Here is a 19,577-nt window from a genome sequence, read left to right as displayed (position 1 = left end):
ACAGCCATGCTCCTCAGGAACACCCCAGCCTCATTTAAGAAACCTGCACTCTTCTTAAACACTGCAGGAAGCAATAATTATTCCAGGCCAGTAGGAACAGTTCTTCACAGCCAAATTAAGACAAAATATTACCAAGCTGTAGTTTTAAGGTAGTTTTTAGTATCAGGCCATTTACCAGCTGGGTGTTTATCTGTGAGGGATGGCACTACAGGCAATTACAGTCAGAGCACACCTCAGTGTAATCAGACATGCTGCCTCATTTTTCAGTGTAGGGGAGTATCCCAACCTGCCAAAAGTAATGGAAAAGAACTGACTGGTTTGGGAGGCCAGGCTGTCCCAAGATAGAAATGGTTGAACCAGAGGATGAAGAATCTGCACTCTCTGAAGGTGGTGGAAAGGGTGTTTATGGTACCCACACTGGAGGAGAGCAAAGCCTTTTTTATGTTTGGCCTGAAAAATTCTTTCAAATGTTCATGGTATAAACACACTACAGGAGAGCCCATTAAGTGCACATTTACATGACACCACATACCAACACAAAGTGCTGACACCAATCAACTAAGGAGATTTAAAATACAAACATACATTAACTACTTTTTTTAAAAATTTTGAAAGATGCAGAAACAAGTTTTCAATCTCCTAGACTTTTCAGTCATGAAAAATGATACTTAATAAATTTCACAAGATAAATACTTTTCAAAAGTAGGAAATAGTGAAGAGTTTGATTTTAAAATAAGTTTCTGGGCATACCAGCTTAATTGGTTACTTTTTAAAATAAAAGGAAACTGATTATTCCAAGAAAAAACAGCTTCCCTTAATAACAAGATGCACTCACTTGGTCTCTGTACTTGCAATAAAGACATGAACCTTTCCAAATTAAAATGTCTTCAGTCTCACATTATAAACCCTCTCTGCTGTGTCTGAAGCTAAAACACCATCAGGTTTTCCATGGTTCCTGTCAGGCTGCTCACTTACCTTACATAAGCCTCACAGGAGGGAGGGCAGTGCCTCACAGGATGGAAACCTGTGCTTGCACAGACCAGCAGTCCTGCAGGTTTGCAGGGCATGTGGGACTCCTGCAAGGGAGGAATTCAATGTGTGTGCACAGCAGCAGAATATCAGATTAGCAGCACACACTGGCTGGGCCCAGCAGCAGTTAGAGAGCAAAGACAGCGAGCGACTCCACAGCACAGGAGAACTGCAGCAAGCAAAAACACAGCAGCTCCCTGGTTTATGTAAAGCAAAACACACACACACTGAAGTTTATTTTTGATGTCTTTCAGGTTAAAACCATCTTAGTTCAGATTGCAGCACACAGGACTCCAGCAGTCAAGGGAAGAAGGGATGGACTGCTGAGTAGATCATGCACAGAATGAGAATGGCACCAGGCATTACTGACATTTTATTCTGGGCAAGCAGCAAAAAGAGCTTTTTGAGCCAGACTGAAGTTCTCACAGTTAAATCCAGCTGAATAGCAATTTCTCATAGAAATACTCAAGGCACTTTAGCAGCAAGCCCATCAGATATCTGGCAAACATGAAGATTTAATTTAATAAAAGATCCTGTCTATACTACAGATGTTGCCTGTCACAATTGCATAAATCAGGAAAGCTAATCAACAGAGCTGTGCTGGCACAAGTGTCTCATACTGGTGTAATTAGATCTGCCAAACTGAACTTTTACCTGTCTGTGCTGTTTGCAGGGTGGGGCAGTGAGCACCCAGGGCAGCTGCACACGAAAGCTCAGCTCTACCACAGCCCCTCCAAGCAGGGAAGCAGTTCATCACAAGGGGCAAAAAGAAAAAACTGAAAGCTCAATCAAATTGCTTGGAAGAAGGTGTTACATTGGCAAAGAGATTCTAAGGTAGGTGTGTAGGCAGGAGAGGCTTTGCCAGCTCTATGTCAGCAGCTGGGGACAGAAATGTGACAACAGCACCCACAAATTTCAGAAACCCTGAACACAAGGCACTTGTGCACATGCTCCAAGCTGTAAGGCCATAAGTGTGTTTGGGAAACAAAATTTATATAGACTGTAGTGCTCTCTACATTTATGAAAGCATTAATTTTAAGAGGGAAGAAAAGTATTACATATGTCATTTTTATTTTCTAGTCAGAGTTCCATGGCAGCCTAGGCAGATACTGACTTAGTAACAAACTGACATTTGGCATTTCACTACTCCTACAACATCTTCTGAAGACTTGAATCACATTCTTCTGAGTAGAATAATCCCATACTTGCCCTAACAACGAAAATTTCGTCCCTCCAAAAATAAGATTTTGGGTCATGCTTACTTCAGCTTTCAGGGTCTGAACAGCATGAGCAAAAAATCAGGTAACAAACAGATTTTGCCCATAAAGGAAAGCTGTGGGCAGAATCAAAGCAGTGTAGGGAGCTCTGCTCTTTTCTTTTTCCCTTTTATACAGATTAAGAACCAATAAACACAACTTAAGGTGGTCAAATGCTTAGATTAAAAGCCCAAACACGATAATCTCTGTACAAGAATCCTTCTAAAGGCTCCAGCAAAAGCCAATTTTACAAGTCAGGGTTGAAAGTTTAGTCAACAGAAGTATCAATTACAAACAGTGCCGGGTATTACTCAATACACAAGATCTTTACCACTCATTTTACATAATCTTGAATGAAATTTTTTTGCAAATACATACTATTTATTTGCCTAACTCTTAATTTCTGCTACTGACCTTGATCTCTTTAGCAACTGCCCAGGAAACATTGCTTTGGGAAGGCAATTCACACCCCCTGGCATTCCTCCACCGGGACACCAGGGAAATTAGTTCTTTATCAGGGTCATTAGCAACATTCAGCTGTAAATTCAACAGCTAAAACGGAGAATCTTAAAGATCAACTTTTCACACTCCCACATCTTATTTTTAAATAAGCTATGATTCCTGACCCTACCAGTACAGATGTTGAAGAAAACAAAATCATGTGTTTATACAATTTTTTTCCCTCACTTAGTTTGTAAAAAATGAGCTAAAAATATAATCTCTGGAACTAGCTATCATTTTCATTCTTATTTCATCAAAACAGCTTCATTAAAGGAAGTAAACAAAAATGAACTTCTCCCAAATTTGGTGAAACACAGTAATTACAGCACGCTGATTGTGTTATGAAGGATGCAGTAAAGGCAGTTGAATTTCCAGTTTTGATTATAATTTACTGGGAGAACATACATAATGCTCATTTAATATGTGTGTTTGAGCTGCCTAACTGGAAATTTTAGCTTTTTAACCTTAAAGTCTAGCAGTGTTCTGAAGACCACCATCAATAACATCTGTTAAATATCTGCTTATTTCAGAAGCTGCCTTAGATAAAAGCTTCCCAGCAGAGAATCCTCCAAGCATTAACTGAGAGCTGAGAAGTCAGGCCTGACTGCACACACAAACAGGAACCAGCTCTTACATAAACTGGAGAAATCCTACTGCTATTCAAATCCTCTCCTTTCATCTCCTCCCACTGCACAAGAGACACAAGGCAGAAAGTGCACGGGAGAATAAAATGGTGCAGAGACACCACTTCTGCCAACTAAAGCCATCTAATGTCATTTTTGCCCAGTCCAGGCCCTGCTCCTGCTTCTACCAGTTATATTTTATAAATCTCGGCCCAACCCCTTTAATCCTTGCTCTTCCCGTTCCCATTAATACCTCCAGCTTAAAGTTTCAGGCTTCACAGAATTAAAATCCCACAGTCGTTAAGGTACAACTATAAAGACAATCACTATCTTAAAGGAAAAACAAATAATGTGATCAACTGTCAGAAAAATCTGAGAGTGAAGTTGGATTAAGCAGAACAAACACTGGCTTCTAGGAGTCCACTAGACACTGAAAAAATATTTATTCCATTTTATCTACTAACCTAGATTTGATTCTATTTGCATTGCTTTGGGGAGTTCCATGTTTTGGCGTTATTTGCTTTTTTAATTCAAAATCCATCTTTTAATTATATGAAAACACCCTCTGAATCATTGTGTGAATAGATATTAGTTTATATTATTATTGCATATTTCAACAGTTTAAAAAACTGCATGTATTTTTGCAGTGTGTATATACATATATCTATTTGCAACACAGCAAGACCTTCATTTGCATACCAACAGAAAACATCCCTTAAAGAAACAAACAACAGAAAAAGTTTGTAAAATAATTATTTAAATGCTGGTCTTGAAAACACCAATTATTTGATTTTCTAATCACTGGAGTTAAGCAGTCTCAATGGAGGCCAAAGGCCAACATGAGCCTTTAATTTTTCAGCCCAGTGCTTTAAAACACCTTTATGTGTGATATGTTTCTGGAACTGTCAAGGGAAAAAAATGGAAGGCCTAGCTGAAGAGCTATTTTAAGCTCACGTCTATATTTATTCCTATAGAAAGCTCTAAATGTCAAGGAATGATAACAAGCAGCTGGCACACATAAAAGTGGAGCACAACCCAGAATATCTGCTACAATTAACACAGTGCATAGTACACTTGGACAGTAACTACACATCATTTTACACTGACCAGCAATCAAATTGTTTAAACAGCTGGCAAATTTTGTTTGTAGAAGTAGCACCAAGATTATTAAAGATAAACTAATTCAAATTATCCTTTAAAAGAAAACTGGGGGAAATACACAAAAAGGCAGTGGGAAAAGTTATCATAAAATAAAGCAAAATAGAGTTTAATATTACCTGCTAAAGAATTTAGTTAAACACAACAGTGATTACTAAGTATTCAAAAGAGCTATTTCTGAAAAAAAATGTGAATCCTATTATCCAGGGGAAAACCAACCAAACAAAAAACCCAGGGTATTTAGGAATGCTATATACATTCTTCTGAGTTAAATAAAATAAATCAGAATTTTTTTTCTCACCCTGAAGTTGCCTGGAAGGAAAACCCATGAAAGCAAAAGAGCACGTTAAATGTTTCAAATTAAAGATAAAAACTGCAGGGCAAGCATAAAACACATAATACACATTCATTTTATAACACACTGCGAGACTGTAACATTCTTTTCAAGTTAAAAAGGACAAGATAAGAACATTTTCGTTATCACAACTAAAATATAAGCTATTGCTTGGAGGTATAAACTATTTAACTGTATGAAACAAAATGTGATCGCCACCAAATAATGGTTTTTGCAAGCCAAAGAAATAGCATCAAATTATCACCACCTCCAAGAAACAGCATTTAAGTACATTAGTATCATTTAAGCACATTAGTGCCAGGACAGGAAATTGGCGAGAAATTTATTAAATATTTAAAACCGGCCAACAGTTCCTACTGTGTAAATATTCGGTTTTGTTTTTTTTTTTTTTTCTTCCTACAAAACAGTCTGCAGAACATGATAAAGTCCAACTCCTCGTGCTTAACTCACCAATAGGGACATCCCTCCTTTGCCCAGAGAAAATCAACACCTCTCCAAGGCAGGGAAGTCTCGGCGCCCCCGCCGCAGCCCCGGCACCATTGGGGTCTCTGGGTGCCGGGCCGGGGTCACTCGGTGCTGCCGTCACGACGCCGCTTCCCGGGCTCAGCTTGGCCATGACGGCGACGGGCTCCGAGCCGCGCGGCCTCCGCTCGCCTCTCCTCCCCCCCAAGATGGAGGAGCCGCCTTCAGCCCGCTCCACCCCGGGAGCGCCCGTTCCGCTCCGGCCCCGCCGCGGCGTGAGCCCAAGGCTTCCTCCGGGGCCCCGCACGGAGCCGCCGCCGCCTCCTCCGGACCGGACCGGGCCAGACCGTGCCGTGCCCGCGCCCCGCTGCTCCCGAGGGAACCCCCCCCACCCCACCCTCGAGCCGCTCCGGCCGCCCGCCCGCCTCCATTTTAGAGCGAGCCCGAAGGCGGCCGGGCCGCCTTTTCCGCGACCTCCCTGCCGCAGCGGCGGCCCCGCTCCCGCTCCCCTCCCGCCCCGGTGTTCTCCTACCCGCCTCCCGCACTCACCGCGAGCAGGGAAGGGGGGCTCTCGCCGCGGCCGCCAAAGGTCTCAGCCGCGCCGCGCCGCCATTTCCTCCTCGCTCCGCGGCAGCGCTGGGCGGGGTCGCTCCGCCCCCGCCACCATCGACACCGAGATGGCGGCGGCGGGGCCAGAGCGCCCCCTTGGCGCGCGGCCCCGGGAGGACCCGGCGGGCGCTGGGCGGGAGAGCGGCAACCACAACCCTCAGCGCCCTCAGCACCATGGCGGCTCCTCCTCACGGCGCCCTCTGCGCTATCGCAGCCGCTCAGCGCCATGGCGATTCCCTCACACGGCGCGCCGCCCTTGCCGGTTCTGCGCTCACTCTCCGGGCCCCTCGGGGCTCCCTCAAGCCCGCTCCCGTTTCTCCGCTCACAAACGCGGGCTGATCCCGAGAACGGCAGCTTTAGCCGTAATTCGTGAGGTAGGACGGGCACGGGAGGAACATGGCAGAGGAGCCGGGCTGCTGTTGCACAGCCACCTGCTCACAGCGGCTGTGCTCCCCACCTGTGCGCGTTCCACTGGGACTTGGTTGGCTTTTCTGTTCTACTCACGCTGTTCGGCAGATTGCTGCTGTAATGCCTTCCTCTGGCTCAGAGCTACGGAGTGCTGAGAGTGGAATATTCTGTGAATTTGCCATAACAACACATGGAGCCTCCACAGGAAACATCCTTGGTCAATGATTAAGCTACTAAAACACCACTGCAGGATCCACGCTGCTACAAATCGCTACAGAGTGTTAAGAACATTTACGTGTTGAATTCCTTCTGTCGCTTTTTGGGGCACCTGCACTCAGAAATACCCACAGTCACTGAGGGATGCCAGGGGGTACAGAACACCCCCAACACCATACAGAGACTCCTGACCGGGGCACCTGAAGAGTCTTTAAACAGCTGGAAATGTCAGGTTTGGCTCTTTGATTACCCTGATCCTTCACATTTTTCCTCATGGGTTTATAAAACAGGTTTCAGGTGGATTCCAGATAGATACAGTGTTTACTGAGATTAAGGAATGAAAATGTGAGAAAAAAACAACCCTCTCTAGGAATCATTCCACAGATTTACAGGATTCTGTCAAGTAATTTGATTACATCTTTTAGGAGTCTTTTCATGAGACTTCTGGTGGCAAAAGCTCAAGATAATGTTGGAAAACCTGCTATTAGCATAGTCAGCCTCTTTCTCCAGCTGTAAAACTGGGCAGTTTTAATACTTCACTCAGGAACACCAAGAGGTAAAAAAAAACCACAACAGATTCCTGTGCAAAATTACACAATTATAGGCCAGCAGGAATTCAGATTTTGTTCTGCAACTACAGAGCTGCAATAAATGCAATCACATGGAGGGGAAATACCTTAGGGTTTAATAGATGAAGCTGCACTGTGATTTATGCTTTTCATGGATAAATTTAGAATCTAGGGACTACTCAAACCCAGGAATTACACACCAACAGGGAAGGAACATGCAAAACAAGGAATTGCACAGCAGCAGTGAACAGGGGATGCTTGCCATAAGGAATTCTGCAGTGAAACAGATATTCAATTCCTCTTACACACATTTAATAAGAGGCTTACACCACTTTAAGGTAATGGTGATGCAATCTGCACCCCCAGTGTGAGCACACTACACTTGCAACCACAAAACCTCTACACCTTTGTGTTAAAGCCAGTCAGAGGTTCTACCTTTGCTGACTAAAAATGTGTCACCTTCATCAGCAACACTTCAGTTCTTTTCCTGCCTTGTTGTCTTCCTAATTCTTTTCCTGCTACAGCCTAATTTCCTTTAATATGGGAAATTTACTCCTGGGTTACTGATCTGCATCTGCATCATCTTGGCAGCAAAGAAAGAGGAGGTGTTTTTTGTTATAATGTGACTTTTGTTTCCCTTTAGGCCCTCTCTCCTGCAACATCCTGGTAATTTGTAACTGATTTGAAATTAAAACTCTGCTGGGAAATCCTAGATGGGATTAATAACCATCAATCAGCTTCTAAAACAGTCTAATAAGCATCTTACCTCCTTAGACAGGAGAGAAGCTTATGCTGAGATAGCCACAAATCCCTCAGCACTAACTCTCAAAAACTTTTTTCTACTTCCTTCCCAAACCTTTTGGTTGGTCAGTGCACCGAGTTTCCTGTGCAGCTGACACATTTATGACTTGGGCTTCCCTAATTAATGTTTCATTTGTTTCAAATTGGCCTCTCTTATATTTGTAGCATTTCACACAACAGTTGTTACAAGTGACCCATAAAATGTTGTGACAGACACTAAGACATCACTGTTGTGTGGCACAATGTCCCCAGATCTGAGATGTCACTCTCACCCACCTTCCCCTCAAACACTTGTGTTTGAAGATGCACAACCCTTAAATATAAACACAACACTTATTCTACGTTCATTCCTTCCCTCATTTCTCTGTCACTGATTGCTCTGAGTGAGCCAATTGCAGCAGCCAGGAAAAACTGAAGATAAGAATGAAAGGAGCTTGAGAGCAAACAAGCAAGTCCTTTTCCCTCCTCAGTCTCTAGTGATTTTGTTGTATTTAACAGATAATTAATACATTTAAGTCAGAAGAGACTAATTTCTGTTGGCTCTGCTCCAACTTTACCTTTTTTTTAGTGGAAAAAGGCCTCTGTCCTCAGAGCTCTGCACATCACAAAATAGACACGTCAGGTGTCAAGGTAATGCTTCTTCAGGATTCTTGATTCTCCAAGGCTCCTGATACTTATTTTCCAAAAATACTAGATGAACATAGAGAAATACTTTAATGAGGGTTAATCACATTCACATAAATTAAGTAAAACCCTTCTTTACAAACTTGCACAATTTTCCTCCCCTCCAATTCTAGGTAAATTCCTTCCCTTCAATATAAGCATTTTTGTGACTTCTCCTGGAATAAGTGACTTTGGTTTGGGATTCACTCAATGGAACTCCAAATATTAGTCATCAAAACATCTCTTTGAAATTAGGATTTAACAAATTCTAATTCATGTAAAAAAATCTATAAACTGCACTTACAGCTATTATAGGTTTCTATTAATCCCAATTTTGTCATCTTGCCCCCCAAAAATCCAACTTTCCATGATATTACTGCTCTCATCACAGTAAGGTTCTGATAGGACTGTGGGATATGGTAGCTGTATTTTGGGATAATTTCCCAAGAGCAAAGTAGTAATGCATTTTAATCCAACTTGGGAGTCACAGCAGTATCCTGCTATCTATTTTGAAGTTTATCTATTCTGTCTTTTCCTACCATGGTGGTTCCTGATGAAATGCAGCTGACCATGATATTCTGCACAGATTTAGGACTTTTTTTTAAGACTTTGTTCTTTGTGTGTGTCTTCCAACTCAGGATATTCTATGGTTCTAATAAATTATTTATTACATTGAAGGTTTTCTCTATTTCAGGATAAGCACAATTGTAATGAAAGTGAGTTTTGGAGCCTGGGCTTTATTGCAGCTACAAAATCAAGACTGAAAAGTGCACAATTGTGTCTACATTCCCCATCTGTGTGAGTGAAATCTTCCTGAGGAGTCATTTGCAGCATTTCACACAGACAGGTGTACATTTTAAGCCTGTTCTCCCTTTAAATGTATAAATCGAGGTTTTGATGCAAAATGTGGAATACACAAAATTTTCAGAAGGGAAAACGTTCTTTGAAGTTTAGGAGAAGTTAACAAAGCTTGTTAAGAAGGATGTACCAATGATAGTGGACACGAAGAATGCAGAATTCATGGGCCACAAGGCCATCTGACAGAACTCCAAGGTAAGTAAAACACTAATAAACCAATTCAGCAATTGTTCTGAAATCAGCTCCAACTAGGTTAAAGGTAATTAGGGCAGGGGCAGATCGTGACCACTGATGGATCGTTTGCTAAAATGTATAAATAGTAGTAAATTTTGATAGTTGGCATCGCTGGCTCTGTGGATTTGCCACCCAGCACCCGTTTCTGCGCAGAACTGTAAATAAATCAAATACCTCGACTGTGTGTGTGGATTGGCTTCTTGTTCACCGGGTGCAAGAACCTATTTTGGCAACACTGTGTTCCCGCTTTTCCTGCAGTGACCTACAAACCCCGGAGCGGGTTCACCAGCGCCCGAGCAGCCACTACGTGTTTTGGCAGAGAGCATCAATCCTCAGGCAGGGCAGTTCCCAGCCCAGCCGATCAGCACACGAGGAAAGCGCGGGGGCCGCACAGGGACATGGCAGGCTGTGCCCTGCCCGTTCCCCTGGCAGGTGGCGGGGCCGCAGCTCCCGCGGCCGCTCCTCACAACCGCTGCTCGCACCGACCCCGCCGTGTCCGCGCACGAGCCGCCGCCGCCGCCGCCTCACACGGCGGTTCCTGCGCCCCTCGCGCCGAGCTCGGCCCGGATCGGCCTCCGCCTCAGCTGCTCGCGGCGGGGCCGGCGCTCCGTGCCGTGAGCCGAGCGCGGAGCGGGCGCGCAGGGCAGGAGGAGGAGAAGGCGGGCGCGTCCCTCAGAGCCCCGCGGCCGCCATGGCCGCTCCCGCCGCCTCCGCGCCGCCCTGGCTCCGCTCGGCGGTCGCGAGCTCTCGCCCGCTCCCCGCGCGCTGATTGGCCGCGAGCGCCGCTCTCGCGAGACCCGCGCGCCTGCGGCCCGGCGGAGGCGGCGGAGGCCCCGCGTTCGTGCGTCGGAGCGGCCCCGGGCGCGCGCGGTAAGATGGCGGCGGGGGGGCCGCGCCGGCCTCGGGGCGCGGCGGGAGCGGGGCCCTCACCCTGACCCGGGCCCGCCGGCCCGGCCGGCGCTCGTCCGCCGCGGCTGCCGCGGGGGCGCCGCGCCTGTGGCGAGCGGGGCCCAGCGCTCCCGTGGCCCGCGCAGGGCCGGGCCGGGCCGGGCGGCGGGGGAAGCCGGGGCCGCAGCGAGCCGGGCCGGGTCGGGCCGGGCCGCAGCGTCGCGCGGGGCGGCGGGAGCCCCGCTCCCACAGCGCGGCTGCGGGCGGCGGAACGCGGGGCCGGAGCGATCGCGGCCCGGGCGGATCGTGCTGCCGCTGTCGGAGTTGCCGGGTGCGGGGCGGCTGCGGGCGCTGCTCAGAGAAGGGAGAACCTGTTGGAAGCGGCTCGCGATGAGGAGTCGCGCTGCCGCCCGTGTTGTCTGACAGGGGTGGCCGTGCCTGTTGCTGTTGTGGCCGCCTGGCCTCCCCTTTCCCTGCCCCCGTGGTCGTGACTTGGAGGTGGGAATCATTAAATGCGGCCTTAGTAAAGTGCGTTGCCTGCCCAACCGAACATAAATATTGTCTGGAAAAACAGTGGAGATAACGTTTTAGGAGAGCTGACAGGAGAACTTTTGGGGGCAGTGAAGCTGAGCTGGTGTAAAGATTTGAGTTGGGTATTATAGCATGGGCAGTTTTGTAGCTGTGCAATCTAGGGAGCTGTCCGAAGTTTTGGTGAATATTTAGAGCAGATATTGTTTATGTAGGCGTTGCTGTAAGTGTTTGTCACAGTCTTTGTGGCTGGCTGTCAAACTCCGATTTGCTGGTTTTGCACTGTGCGTGTCCTGTGTAAATTCTATGAAAAATTTATGTGAAGTGGATTTAAGAGTAAGTACAAGATGGTATTTGAATTTTTTGTTCTGAGATTTCTGGCAGCTGCTTTAGAGCCTTTCAAATAGATATGGAAGAGTGCAGGAATAAGGAGGAAAAAAATACAAAACTCAGGTTTAAGATAAAAGGGCTGGTTTTGGATTATTAATTTAAAAGAGCTCATAGACAACTCTAAAGATGTCAGGAGCACAATTCTTACACACATTAAGCTTCTTTCTTCTTGAACCATGTTAAATTAGATTCTTTTCTTTTGTAGTTGGAGTCCAGAATGAGTTATGCAGAAAAACCTGATGAAATCACGAAAGATGAATGGATGGAAAAGCTTAATAATTTACATATCCAGAGAGCAGACATGAACCGCCTTATCATGAATTACCTTGTCACAGGTAAAAACGTGTTGGTGCCTGGGGGCTCTTAATCTGTGTCACATACTTGATCACTTTGGGGTAGAATATGGAACTGAATGTAGGGGAATTAAGGGCTGTGAGAACTTTGTGATTGCTTTGAGCTTCTGTTCAGCAAAGCCCAACTGCTCTGGTGTTCTCTTAGCTGCAGACCAACAAAGAATCAGAGACTGAGCAGTTCTCATGGAGTACAGATGACATTTATGAGCCTGAACTCTTCTGCTAAATGATAGAGAAAACAAAGTGTTTTCTGCAGTGCTGTAAACATGACCTGCTTCTTCGTGATGTCCTTTTTTGTGCCATTGAAACAGCTCAAGATAAGTTGCTGTTGTTAAATAACAGTCTGAAAGCTGCAAGAACAACTATCAGAAGCAAGTTTTTAACTGGGCAGAAAGATAAACTCTGAAAGGGCACTGTTGTCAAAATAATTTGAGACCAGAATATTAACCCCTTCTGCACATAACCTGACTTTATTCCTGGGACAACCCAAACCCCTTGGGAATTGTTGCCAGTAATTAGGTGATTGCCATCCCAGGAAGCTGTGCTAGGGTGGAGGTGCTTGGATCCATCTACACCCCTGTTTACACTGAGCGTGGGTTGAAGGAAGAGCATCTTAGTGGGTGGTGTAAATCAGTTTTGCATCTATGAATCTAAGACCTGAGATTGAAAAGAGCTGTTAAAACCTTAAATACTACACTTGAAAACAAAATTATTGTTTTGTCTATTTTCTTCTCAGAAAAATTGCTGGATCTGTGTAAACAGATCTGGGGCTGGAGGGCAAAGCAAAACCACCCACTTGAATATGTGACTTTCACAATCTCATTTTGCAATAAACACAGTGCTTTATTTAAGTATAAAACAGGTTTCCATATTAAGAGGTATTGAACTACAAATTGCTTCCCTGGAGAGTGAGCTGACATGAGTTCAGAATGAATTAAGCATTTACTCTTAGATGTCTATTGGATAAATGACTTCTTATATAGAGAAGAATTTTTCACAATTTTGGGCTAATCTTTAAACCCACAAATTGTACAAACAATGCTCAAATACTTTCATTTAAGATGATAGATTTTCTTCTAACGTGTTTCATGCAATACATTCTATGGGTAATATGTTCCTGTTTCAGAGGGCTTTAAAGAAGCAGCAGAGAAATTTCGGATGGAGTCTGGAATTGAACCCAGTGTGGATTTAGAGACTCTGGATGAAAGAATAAAAATCCGTGAGATGATCTTGAAAGGACAGATCCAGGAAGCCATTGCATTGATAAACAGCCTCCATCCAGAGCTGCTGGATACCAACAGATATCTCTACTTTCATTTGCAGGTGAGGACAGGTAGCAAACTTTTATTTTTGTCTTAGAGTTTGCTAAGAGAATGGGAAAGTAGTGAAGAAATTAAGGTTATGTTGTGAGGTTTGCAACTGAACATGGGTGAACATTGTGGGTGTTCTTGGCATTTTTTTGTAGCAGTGGGAAACTGGCGTGGTGCAGGAGTCACCAAATACATAGTTATTAACATGAAAACTTGTAACAGCAGCAGTGGCCTGTGAGTTACCAGCTTCCAGTTGCTGTTGGTCTGGATTCCTTAGTAACCCATGTTATTCAAAAGCACCAGGTGCCCTTTTCCAGTAGATTTTGCAGCCAAGTTGCTGCTCCTTGTCTCACACATTGAGATGAATTGACCTCAAACTGTCAAATTACAGATTACTCTTTCTCTCAAATTACACACCAATGTCTGAATCTTCCAGTCTTGAAACAGTGGAGGTTTATTAATTTGTTGGGTTAATATTTCTATGTCCTTCATGTGTAGCAACAGCACTTGATTGAACTGATTCGGCAGCGTGAGACAGAGGCAGCTCTGGAATTTGCTCAGACCCAATTAGCAGAACAAGGGGAGGAGAGCAGGGAATGCCTGACAGAAATGGAGCGCACGCTGGCTCTGCTTGCCTTTGATAATCCCGAAGAATCACCATTTGGAGACTTGCTGAACATGATGCAGCGACAGAAGGTAGTCCTTTCTCAAAGGCAACTGATGTCTTTTATATGTATGTTATGAAAATAAAATCTAAATATTTTTCAAGTGCTTCGAAAAAAAGCTTATATGGTGATACGCGAAAGAACAGAAGTGTTTCTTGAGCAAGATTTTTAAAAATGGTGTTAATATATTCCAAATGTATTCATCTACTTGGCTCTCTTCCTTGCTTTCTCTAGGTCTGTAGTGTGTGGAGCTCTGTCCTGGCCATTTTTGAGGAATTAGCATACTAGGTGTGATTTCCCCAGTGTCTGTGTGACTTTAGCAGTGTCAGTTGTATGAAAACAGTCACTGAACTCCAGTTTTTCTTTTCCAGGTATGGAGTGAGGTTAATCAAGCTGTTCTAGACTATGAAAATCGTGAATCAACACCCAAGTTGGCAAAATTACTGAAACTACTACTGTGGGCTCAGAATGAGCTGGACCAGAAGAAAGTGAAATACCCCAAAATGACAGACCTCAGCAAGGGGACGATTGAAGAGCCCAAGTAAAATGTGTGCAGATGGACATCAAAAAATCTTAGTACTGCACAGTATACATTTATATCAGTCTGTGACTGAAATATTTTTACTACAGTACAGCACTCAATTCAGATTTTTCAATGAACATCTAATTTGAAGGGAGAAAAGTCCCTTTTAAATGCTGCAAAAACTGCATTGAAAGGCGCTGTATCTCTTTGGAAGTCTGACTTAGGCTATGCACTATAATACATTTTTAAAAAAAACAATTAAACAGGACAGGAAAAATAGCATTTTTAAAAGTACAGAATTCAAGCTTTCTAATTGGCTGCTGATGCCTAGTTTAGTGGCCAGTGAGTTAATATGGAGTTATATTGGCAACTGTTCAGTTTAACTGTCTCCTGTTTGAAATGTGTATATAGAACAGTGAATATTTTCTACCTTTAAGTTATAGCCAGATATACATTCCCCTTAAAAGTAACTGGTCAAGTTTTCATCTATAAACTTTGCAGTAAGGTCAACTTTTTGCTTAGGAAATAGTGTATAAACTTGTAAATCATAATTTAAGAACATTTTGTTTTGGTTTTGTTTTTTTCTTCCTTGTTTCTGACTTCTTGGTGCTTTATATGGTGAGAGCTATGTTCATAATGGATCAGTGACCCATCTTTTCAGGAGGAGTATTGATGGAAATAGGTTGGTTTTTTTTCCTTAATATTCAAAAATGACCAAAATGGCCCCAGAGGCATTTGAGGGTTATTTAACAGGGGCCTTTTCCCCCCCTATGTTAAATTTGCAATGATTCCAGGTGGCTGCTACAACTTTGAAGACCACTGGATGTCTGTAAGCTGAAAGACTGATGTTAGGAAATCAAGTGGTGGGGAGAGATGCTTGTTGAAGCCTCTGATGTATCATCTTGTGCAGGATCTGCCTTCATGCTTGCTGAATAAGAATTGTAGTTTTAGAGCTACTTGGGCTGTATTTATGCCTTGAGCTAAGCAAAGCAGGGCTGTCTAAAACCAGAAATTTGCATTTTCTCACTTCTTCCATACCTTTCTGAAGAGATGCAGTTCATCCTCATCTGTATTTGTTTACTGACTGTCCTCACTCCAGTTAGAACTATAGTTTTAATGTGAAGTCCAGACTTTCAAGTCAACAAATTGTGATCTTCTGGGTATGGGATGTTCTGGTCAGGTGATTGCAGCACTGCACACTGGTTTGTACCCAGTGGTAGGAAGCACTAATCTTGCCAAATCTATCTCTAGATTTTTAGGTCTATAGATCAAGTTTTGCCAAGCACAGAGCAAGCTGATGAGTGAAACAGTTTAACATCATGAGACACTGGCAGTTGTCACAGCAGTCCCATACTGTACATAATCTAGTCTTGTATGGTAGGTATTACCCTGTAGAATGAAACTTAGTTTTCACTTAATTTTACTGGAATACTTAATGCATTAAACTGTATAAAGCTTTGCAGATACACCTGGCTTAGGGGAGCTAACAAAACCTGTTACTGATTGCATTACTGTGAACACTGTTTACTTGTGTAGCTATTTTTGGGGGGGAAGCCCTTGTTGAGCAGCTGTGAGAGATGCAGAGCACCAAGGTTAAGGGAGATGATGGATGTAACAAAATCATTTGTTCCCATTTCTTACTGGTCCTTCTGTTCTCCACTTTGAGGCATTTGTGGTAGGGTTATATATAACAAGCTATCAGTAGCCCCCCAGCTACAGCAGCAGTCTGGCTTTCCTTCACCCAGGCTGGTTATTCTAACACCAAACTTTTAACAGTTGTGGGTTTGGTTGTTTTGGGGTTTTTTAAGTTGGTTTCTTTCTTTTTTTTTTTTTTTTTTTTTTTTAAGTCGGTTGATGTCTGAAAACCATGTATAACTTTTAGTTTGTGAGAAACTGTATGGTTAATGTAACTGTTTAATAACAAACTGCAGAAACAAAACTGGAATAGCTCTAATTTCTTCATGTAGAACTGATCAGCTTTTCCTCTCTGTTCTGACACTTGTGTTGTTGAATCTCCTGTAAAGCTTCTCCCAGGTGAAGTGGCAAGTGGTGTGGTTTTGTGGCATGATGAGCATTTTTCTCCATGAGAAATGCAGTGTTGCAACCCTGGGTGAGAAGTTCACTGTCCTCCTAGAACGCTACCTTAATTCCATAGAGTATATTTGGGCAATGATTGAGCATAGATTACTTGAATTTCCACTGGCTTGTTTTTTTTCCATTAAAAAAATAAACACATTTTTTAAGGGGTTTAATATAAAATTAGCCTAGAACTATTTCACTTTGTTTTTATGAACATGCCACATTGATAAGCAGCTTTAATCTGTAAAGTTTTTGGTAACTGCAAGAAGATACTCGAAAGCTATGCATTTTAGAGAAAGCATAAAGGTAGTGATATTGGTACTTCTAAGGATCTTTATATTAGTGTATATAAAATAGTTTGCATATACAAATATAATATATAATCTGTTTGAAATATTCTTGAATGGTAGGGGCTGTGAAACATATTATAATTTATGGAAATATTGTACACAGTAAACAGACGTCTCAGTACACAAATGAATTTTTGTCATATGCATGAGAAAGTGTCTTATTTGGTGACTACTAATGAATGGGCTTTTGTTAACCCATTTTTGTTAGATAACCACTTTAACAAATACTATTAAATGCCACTTTGATCAGTTTGCTTTAGTGTAAAAATACATATTTTGTTCCACTGAATTTAGAACAATATGAAAATAAGTTTTGTAAGAAAATTTGTTCCAAACCCAACGTTGGCAGACAGATGTGATCATTAGAGGTGGTGCACTCATCCTCCCCCAGCCTTACCTTTGGTGAAAACAAGTAAGATTTTTTCATTCATGCTATGGATGTGGAGAAGCTGGATTGTAAAACATCCTGTCTTATACCTCTGCAGAAAGGCTGCATAGCAAGTGTGTTTTGATTAGGCTACAAACCTCCCTCCTTTTCCCAAAGCCATCACCTCCCTGTAACTGTCTTTGCTGTTCCCATGTTTTGTTTCTGCCTGTCAAATCTAAGCTGAGCTGTGGCTGCTTCTGTTGTACAAAGGAGGGATTTGGGAAGGGTGGGGGGTTCACAGACTTCCCTGAAGATGAAATTGTGGTGGTACTTTGAGAAATACTTACTGAACTGTTTAATTTTATATAGCTGGAAAAGCAGAGGCTGCTGCACAGAAACTTAACAGCAGAATTTTGAGTGAAGCATTTCCTTTCAAGACTTTACAGGAGGCAATCATACACCTTTAAGCCAGGTGAAGTACTTCTCTAAGATGATTTCATTGAAACACTTTCAGCTTCTTCCACCCATATTAAAAGAAAAATTAAAAAGAATTCTGCCTCCTTTCCACTCCTTGTAAATACAGGAAAAGCCACTACATTATTCCAGGGTGATTTTATTGTTTTTAATTTGTAAAATTTATGCTTTGTATGCTTGAGTATCAGCTTAAAGGCATTACTTAAAAAAATCCTTGACTAGCTGAGTGTTGTTCGACTTATTTCAAACCACCTTGTGTCCAAGTGGGTTACAAAGCTCATTAAATGCAGTTGGATCCCTGTGTGTTGTGTCTTCACGGGAAATGGGGCTGCTGCTGTCAGCCACAGCTGAGAGCATCCTTGAGAGCCAGAATGGAAAAGGATATGGAGTCCTGTTTGCCCTAAATCTGCCTTGAGGCTACAGGTTCTGACCTGCACTGTAGCTCTCTCTCCCCTCCAGAAGCGACACCACGTCAGGAATTGTTTCTGCTCTGCTGTCCTTAACAAAAAGGGACAAGGGGGGTTTGTAGCTTTTGTGTAGATGGTGTCTGTCCCCAGCCCTGCCTGGTGCTTGGTGTGCTCAGCTGAGCAGAGGCAGAACACAAAGCTCATGAACAGCACCCTCAAAAGGATTTGTGCTTCTCCATGGGCACCTCGAGGTGCTACAAACTATTTTTAATCCTTTCTGCTCCCCTGCTGCCTTCACCTGATTAAGCACAAAGTTGGTCAAACCACTTCTGGGCTGCATGTTGACCTTTCTGGCACCACAACCAGGAAGCCCTGCATTCTGTCATGATTTTCTTGAGGATTGAAACATGATTCCAACAATATCCTGCTACCTTATCTCACCTGGATGAATTGCTGCTGTTCGTTTACAAGCAGGCTCAATTTGCCAACTTCTCTGATAATTTGGCTTTTTTTTCAGTTAATTGCCACCTAGTAATTTTGCCAAATTGGGTTATTTAGCAGTAGAAACCCATGTGTGTTTTCTTTATTGTGTGGAGAAGTTGCATTGACACTGCTCTAGGTTAGGAAGCTTTCAAGCTGCAGTCACTGTCCTTTCAGAAGACAACAATTGTCCTTCATGGAATGTATGAACCTATTGCTCCTTTCACACCCCTTCAGGATTTGATCCTAATCTATGCTTAACTTCATAAAATCTACAAATAATTCAACCATTGTTGAATAAACATGGATAAACTGCAGGGATAGTAAATGTCAAGTCAAATATTAACCAATAATATTTTGTTTGGTTTAATCTTTTGACAGGTTAAGCTGAACACAGGAAAAATGAGAGGAGGTTGTGTTCTTGTTTAGGATTATTTTCTTTAGTCAGCACCTGTCCTCTGAGCTGATTCTGTTTATCATTTAATCAGCTTGGTGGGAGATTTGCTTATAGAAAATCATACAGCAGTAAAAGGAACAATGTTTTGTATTTACTCTTTAAATTTATATGAATGTGATGGATGTTGCATTCAAACCCTTACAACTGCAGCTGGTTTGGACAGTGAAAGTAGCTTCTTATCTCAGAGGCAGATTAGTCAAGTTCCTAATTGAAGAGGTGACTCTGAGCAGGACAAGAAGAGGAACCAAGGAGTACAAAAATGTAAAGTTGTGCTTGATTTCCAAATGGACTACTAACTTACTAAAAGTATGATTCATTGTTGCAGTATCAGTTGGAAGTGTTTGCACCCTCTGCAGTGAGACTGAACACAGGATCCCTCATACCTGCCTATGAGTTCATAAATTTCCTGATTCTGTGGTTACCATGCCCAAAACCTCTTCAGCTCTTTTCTGAGCTTATTACATGAATTTCACTTCTGTAGTTGCATCAGAGCTCATCTCCCTTCCTGCTTTGAGTTAACTGAACTCCAACCATACACTTAAATTTAAAGTCCAAAATACTTTG

General features: G+C 43.0%; 2 protein-coding genes across 5 annotated transcripts in view; one reads left to right on the top strand and one right to left on the bottom strand.

The window, feature by feature from the left end:
- Positions 1-10,091, bottom strand: part of DIDO1 (death inducer-obliterator 1) — a 51,368-nt gene extending 41,277 nt beyond the window's left edge. Inside the window, exons 1-2 of one of the 3 annotated variants that reach the window (XM_079322060.1) lie at positions 9,917-10,091; positions 8,545-8,677 (exon numbers count right to left, since the gene is read on the bottom strand). The gene's annotated coding sequence lies outside the window, so the exon portion shown is untranslated. Of the gene's footprint in view, positions 1-5,933; positions 6,180-8,544; positions 8,678-9,916 lie in introns of those variants that run through there. The other 2 variants (XR_013776358.1, XM_079322059.1) reach the window with 2 other exon arrangements.
- A 362-nt stretch (positions 10,092-10,453) lies between these two features.
- Positions 10,454-17,970, top strand: GID8 (GID complex subunit 8 homolog). Of its 2 annotated transcripts, none has more exons than XM_079322068.1 (5): positions 10,454-10,612; positions 11,754-11,883; positions 13,028-13,224; positions 13,710-13,907; positions 14,248-17,970. In XM_079322068.1, exons 2-5 carry the CDS (start codon positions 11,766-11,768, stop codon positions 14,419-14,421), a joined length of 687 nt encoding a protein of 228 aa, XP_079178194.1. In that variant the 5' UTR covers positions 10,454-10,612; positions 11,754-11,765; the 3' UTR covers positions 14,422-17,970. The 2 variants fall into 2 exon arrangements, with proteins under 2 accessions (XP_079178194.1, XP_079178193.1); XM_079322067.1 differs by lacking the exon at positions 10,454-10,612 and adding an exon at positions 10,825-11,128.
- Positions 17,971-19,577: the final 1,607 nt, after the last annotated feature.

The sequence above is a fragment of the Erithacus rubecula genome (genome assembly GCF_903797595.1).
Source record: "Erithacus rubecula genome assembly, chromosome: 18".
Taxonomy (NCBI): domain Eukaryota; kingdom Metazoa; phylum Chordata; class Aves; order Passeriformes; family Muscicapidae; genus Erithacus; species Erithacus rubecula.
This window is presented reverse-complemented; position numbering and strand designations above follow the sequence as displayed.